Here is a 6,787-nt window from a genome sequence, read left to right on the forward strand (position 1 = left end):
AAGGTAGAATCTCCACTGAGTAGTATCCAATCTGTCTGAACAGGGCTGATGAAAAGCGATGTGGATAGGTCTCTGGTGATACAATAGTGAATAATTGTTATCAGGACTAATTGTGAGGGTTGGAAATGCACAGGTAGACATTTGTAGCAAAGGGAGGGGAGCGAAGGACTCTGCAGTCTAGGAGCGGAGGTCCCTGGGACCATCAAGGGAGAAGAGCGGAGAGTGGGACCCTACCCAGAGAAGCAGTGACATCAGAGATGGAGGCAGAGATGATGACGTGGAGAGATGTGCAGCTGGGGACTTTAGACCCAGAGAGGGAGAGGGGCTGTGTCATGACGATCGGGGGGTTGGGGAGGCAGACTTGCAGGGTATACCCTTTGGTTGGTTGATGATGCATAGAGGAGATTGTAACCATGGCAATAAAACAAAATACGATAGAATGACTGTAAATCTAATGTTCTCCCATGTAAACTATCACATAATTCACAATAAAACATTAAAAAAAAAAAAAAAAAGAAGTAGCATATGATCAAGAATCAATGACACTAAAGGATGAAGTCCAAGTTGCACTGAAGACATTGATGAAAAACAAGTCTCCAAGAACTGCTGGAATACAAATTGAAATGTTTCAACAAATTGATACAGTACTGGAGGCCCTCACTTGTCTATGCCAAGATATTTGGAAGACAGCTATCTGGTCAACTGATTGAAAGGCATCCATATACGTGCCTATTCCAAAAACAGGTGGCACAACAGAATGTGGAAATCATCTAGCAATATCATTAGTATCACATACAACTAAATTTTTATTGAAGATAATTCAAAAACAGGTTGCAACAGTACATCCACATGGAACTGCCAGAAATTCAATCCAGATTCAGAAGAGGTTGTAGAATGAAGACTATTAATGCTGACATCAGATAGATCTTGACTGAAAGCAGAGAATACCAGAAAGATGTTTACTTGTGCTTTATTGACTATGTGGATCATGACAAAACTACCAATTGTGAAGTGTGAGTATTCCAGACTACTTGGTTTAACTTATAATGAACCTTAACATCAACCAAGAAGCAGTCATTCTAACAAACAAACGGATACTGAATGGTTTAAAATAAGGAAAGGTTTGGGTCTGGGTTATATTCTCTCACTATACTTATTTAATCAGTATGCTGAACAAATTATGAGAAGAACATGCGTCAGGATTGGAGGAAGACTCATTAACAACCTGCAATGTATAAATATACAATCTTCATTACTGGAAGCAAAGAAGACTTAAAATACTGCTGAAGATCAAAGACCACTGTCTTCAGTATGGAAATATAATGAAAACAAAAATCCTCACAACTAGACCAATAAATAAATAGCATTATGATAAATGACTGAAGTTGTCAAAGATTTCATTTTGCTTGGATCCACAATTACCACTCATGGAAGCAGCAGTCAAGAAATATTGCATTAAGCAAATCTGCTGCATATAGCCTCATATGCATGTAAAAGTTGAACAACGAATAAGGACAACCATAGAAGAATCTACACATTCGAACTGTGGTGTTAAGAGAATACTGGAAGTACTCTGCCAGAAGAACAAACAAATCTGTCTTGGAAGAAGTATAGCCAGAATGTTCATTAGAAGCAAAAATGACTAGACTTCATCTCTCATACTCTGGATACATTATTAGGTGGGACCAGTCCCTGGAGAAGGATATGCTAGAAAAATTGGAGGGTCAGCGAAAAACAGGAAGACCCCTCAACAAGATGGACCCACACAGATGCAGCAACAATGGAGTCATATATAACAATTATGAGGCTAAGTGCGGGGCCAGGAAGTGTTTCATTCTGTTGTGTATACGGTTGCTATGAGTCAGAACGAATTCCACGGCACCTAACAACAACAAAGAATGACTAAGATTTAAAATTTTTTAAATTCTAAAAAACAGAAAATAACACATGAGAGCAATGATGTAAAGAAGCTGGAACCTTTATACATTGTTGACGGGAATGCAAAATGGTATATATCCCTTGTGGAAAACAGCGTGGCAGTTATTACAAAAAACTGCAAACAGAATTACCATGGTGGTGATAGTGGTTGTGTGCTGTCGAGTGTATTCCAACTTATAGCAACCCTGTATAGGGTTCTCGAGGTGTAAATCATTACAGGAGCAGAAAGCCTCATCTTTCTTCTGTGGAGCAGCTGGGAGATTCAAACTGTAGACTTTGAGGTTAGCAGCCCAACTGATAACCCATTACACTACCAGGGTTGTTGTTGTTGTTAAGTGCTGTCAAGTCGGTTCCAACTCAGAGCAATCCTATGTAGGGTTTCCAAGGAGCTGCTGGTGTGTTTGAACCGTCAACCTTGTGGTTCAAACTCACCTTACAGTCCAGTGCTTTATCCCACAGCGACACACCAGGACTCCAGGGTATGACACAGCAATTGCACTCTTTAGAATATACCTAAGGGACTTGAAAGCAGTGACTCAAACAGGCATATGTATACCAAGGTTCACTGCAGTACTACTCACAATCGCTAAAAGGTGGAAACAACTTAAGTGTCCATCAATAGTATGACTGGATAAACAAAATATGATGCATGCATACAATGGAGTACTACTCAGCCAGAAATACAAATGATATCCTGACACATGCTACAACATGGATACAGCTTAAAGACATTGTTCTGAGTGAAATCAGTCACAAAAGGACAAATATTGTATGACCTCAGTGGTTACCAGAGGACGGAGTGAGGTGAAAGAGGGACTTACTGTTTACAGACTACTGAGTTTCTGTTATGATGATGGAAAATTTATATTAAGGGTAATGGTTAGATAGCTAATTCATCTATAAACCTGCTACAAAGTTGAATTGGCAAATGTTGTAAGATAGATATATTTACAACAACAGAAAAAGATCAGTTGCTGATCCTTGGTTTAGAGACTTTAGGGTCATGGTTTCATGGGACATTCCAGTTAATTGGCCTAATACTGTTTAGTGCTTCTATTCTATTTCCTTATTTGGTGCATAATGCCTGGCTTCTTAAAAGTTTTAAGTGGCTATCCAACATACAACAGTTGGTCTCTTTGCCTGGAGCAACAGAGGAAGAAGGAAAGTCAGGAATAGGAGGAGAAACTGGAATGCGTAGCTAATTGCCTCCATAAACAACTGCCTTCTTTGCCAGGAAACCAGAAGAGATAGATGCTACCCAGCTACTATTAGTGAACATTTTGATCAAAGTTTCTAATCCTGATCAAAAGGGGGGAAATTCAGAACAGAATTTCAAATTCTCATGAACTCCAGAATTTCTGTAGCCAGGGAGGCTGAATGGAGCCCTGAAACTATTACCATGAGATAATCTTTAAACAAAAATGTCGCCAGACATCTTCTTTAAGCCAGTAAATAATATCTGCCTTGAGCATTGTGCTGTTTTTAATAACTATTCATATGGGATCAAACTGATAACAGTAACTGGAAAGCTTAGACAAGAAGCTTAAGGGGGCAGTGAATTCATGTTAATAGGCAAGGAACAATTCAGAAAAGGAGAGTGAGCATGGTTGCACAACTTTTAAGAATTTAACCAATGTCACTGAATTGTACATGAAGAAATTGCTGAATTGGTGTATGTTCTGCTGTGTATACTTCCAATAATTGAAAAGTAAAAAAATAAATAAATAAAAATAGATTCATTAAAAACCATGAGTCTCCTTTTAAGAAAATGACTGAATACAAAATGTTTAAGGAAAAAAAAAAAGGTATTTATTTAAACACAAGGGAATCTGCTATATGAATGAAGTTGAGTTGACAGGTTTTGGTCATCCATTTATGTATTTAAATTCGGGCATTTTCTAGATGTCAGGCTGAGTTCCAAACACTGGAAATACAGCTGTGAATGTAACAAAAGCCCTTTTCTCGGATCATTTTTATTCTATGATGTTAATTTTTCGTTATTCCATCAACTGCACAGAATTCTGTCTCTTGAACATTTTTAAGCCAATCAGGCAAACACTGTTTCAAACAAAATTCTTTTTTCTTGGAAGCTAGGTGCTCCTCCCTCATAGCTTACAAAAGTACCTCCTGAGGTTGATGACATGACAGTATTCCTTCCTTACAGCTCAGGCAACAATGCCACCTCTTATCTATAAACTATGTCACAGTTTAAATCGTCTTCATACATACTCATTATTTTTTATAGCAGACTAATATAGCGTGCGTATCATTTCTTTGGTGTTCCACAGTAACCCATGGATACCTTCTGCACTTAGTCCCAAGGGTTAGGGCTCAGAAAACCCCAAGTGCAACCCCATCAGAGGAGTTAACTTGGACAAGCCTTTTCCCTATGGAAGGGCCTCGTCATGGCCTGCCAGGACCCTTCCTAACAGGACGACCCGATATAGTACAGCATCGTTTAATAAAACTGGAGCAAAACGGCGCCAAGAATTGCACAACTTCTAACCATCACAAAACTCACAAGATAGGCATCGGATATAACTTTGCTGCCTTTCTAAAAAGTTAGAGGAGGGCACTAGTGGCTTTATCCACCGGAAGATGAACAGCACTATTGCATCAATTCACCCCGGGGTACAAGACGGTGGGCGGCAGGACCTACAAGGGCCGGGCGGAGAGAACCCAAGAGGAGCCGCTCTGCGCTCGGACCCACCCGCCTTCCTGCCGCCAGACCGCGGACAGAAGCCGAAGCTCGGCGGGTGCTGGAGCCAAACCTCAAGGCCAGACCCAGGTGACAGGTTTATTGCCCTCGGTAAACCACTTGGGCTTTTAATCAGCCTCCTAGCCCAACTCCCTGCGCATCCCTCCATCACCCCCTTCCTTACCTGACACACGGAGGCACGGAAGCCCGAGTAGTCCGAGCTCTCACGGACCTGCAGTGCCCGCTCCGAGAGCTCCGACGCCTTTTCGCGTCGGTCAAACAAGTAGACCGTCTTGTAGCTGTCGCCCCCGCCGTGCACCCCGGTCCCCGCCGAGGATCCGCCGTCACCCACTGCTGCCATATTGAGGGAAAGGAGAAATGGCAACCGTGCTCAGAGCCGAGGAGCAGGCCCAGCGCGGCGCCCCCAGCTCCAGCGCCTGCGGCGGCTCCAGGCCTCCGCCCTCGCGGGCGCAGCTCCCTCCTCTGTGGCCCAGCAGAGGCGGCGCGAGAATCACCCGGGAACCGATTCAAACACGCTGTGGCCCGGACCCACGTCACTTCCGAGGACCGCTGCTCCCGGGGAAACGAGAACGCGCGGCGCGCTCTTCCCGACCGAACCCTAGAGCCCGCCGCTGCCCACGCGAGCTCACAGTACACCTCGCCACAGTGCCGCCTCAGCCGGACACTATGTCGCAGGAGGAAGAGAACAGCGACGGCGGGAGGCGGGGCGAACCCGGCAGGCCGCGCGGGCGAGTGGGGGCGGGGCCCCGCGGAGTTGGAGGAAAGCGCGGGTCCTCGGACGCCTGCGCCTCTGGGTCGTCCTAGGGAGCAGAGTAGGGTGAGCCAAACCCCGAGGGGAGGTATGCCACCGGAAGGCCACTCTTTCTGGGCTGAGGTAGTCCTGCAGCGGCCTGTTTCGCTCTGACCTCAGAGAAGCCACTCGGGCCTCGAACACTCAGCGCCCAGCAGCAGCAGCGAACAGAGGCCACGGTCGCGCCCCCGCAGCGGTGGGAGGTGGCAGGCCCTTGAGTTTTGATGGTGCAGCTTCCCCTCTTTGAGCATATGAGTTCGTTTCTATCCCATTGCATAATTCTCTGCGGGCGCATTCTCGGCCACCAAGACAAAGCTGGTTCAAGAAAACGGCGGACTCGCGGTGACGTCACTGAGGCCGCATTTACCGCCCTTTCGACTGCAGTAGTACAGAGTGCACATTCCAGGTGCTGGAACAAACCACGTTCCAAATCTTCAAGGCGCCTCCATGTAACCATGAATAGTACCACCACCGACACCAACTGGCGTCCTGATGTGGCGCTGTAGTATAAGCACAGGACTGCTAACCACTAGGTTGGCGGTTCAAAGCTACCAGCCGCTCCTGGGAAACCCGTACTCAAACGGCACACAACAAAAAATCTTCAACTAGTTATTAGGGTTAATTAGGTGGTACATGCAAAACACTTAGCACATTGTATTCTGTCATTAAATAGTCTTTATCAGAAAATAGACTTTATTGAATACGCTTATCCTGGGTGCATAGTGCCATCACTCAACAACAAAGAATATAGTCATTGAGTGACTAGATTTAATCATTTTCTCTGTAATTCTTGACAATCATATTGAGTGAATGTTTTGTAGTTTGTTTTTGTTGTTAGTTGGCATGAAATCAATTTTGATTCAAGGCACCCACATGTGTTACAGAATTAACTGCTCCATAGGGTTTTCTTGGCTGTAATGTTAATGGAAACAATTGACCTATAACCCATTCAGATTCATAACAACTATAAAACAGAGCAGAACTGCCTACTTTCCAAGGCTGTAATCTTTAAGAAGAGTCCTGGTGTGGCACTGTGGGCTAATGTGCCAGTTGTTGTTGTTAAGTGCTGTGGAGTCGGTTCCGACTCATAGGGACCCTGTATAGGGTTTCCTAGGCTATAAATCTCTGGGAGCAGAAAGCCTCATCTTTCTCCTTCAGTACAGCTGGTAGTTTCGAACTGCTCAACTTGAGGTTTGCAGACAGATTCATAACCACTACACTACCAGAGACTGCAAAGCCATTTGAACTTCAAGGTTGGCAGTTCAAGCTCACCAGCTGCTCCTCGGAAACTATACAGGGTCGCTATGAGTTGGAACCGACTGGACAGGCACTTCACAACA

At 44.5% G+C, this 6,787-nt stretch overlaps 1 protein-coding gene across 1 annotated transcript in view; it reads right to left on the reverse strand.

Moving 5' to 3' along the window:
* The window catches only part of SMCHD1 (structural maintenance of chromosomes flexible hinge domain containing 1), a 239,197-nt gene extending 234,200 nt beyond the window's left edge, over positions 1-4,997 (reverse strand). Inside the window, exon 1 of the mRNA XM_006867274.1 lies at positions 4,821-4,997. Coding sequence (XP_006867336.1) covers positions 4,821-4,997 — 177 coding nt within the window. The remainder of the gene's footprint in view (positions 1-4,820) is intronic.
* Between the last annotated feature and the right edge of the window lie 1,790 nt (positions 4,998-6,787).

Source organism: Chrysochloris asiatica, unplaced genomic scaffold, assembly GCF_000296735.1.
Source record: "Chrysochloris asiatica unplaced genomic scaffold, ChrAsi1.0 scaffold00103, whole genome shotgun sequence".
Lineage (NCBI taxonomy): Eukaryota > Metazoa > Chordata > Mammalia > Afrosoricida > Chrysochloridae > Chrysochloris > Chrysochloris asiatica.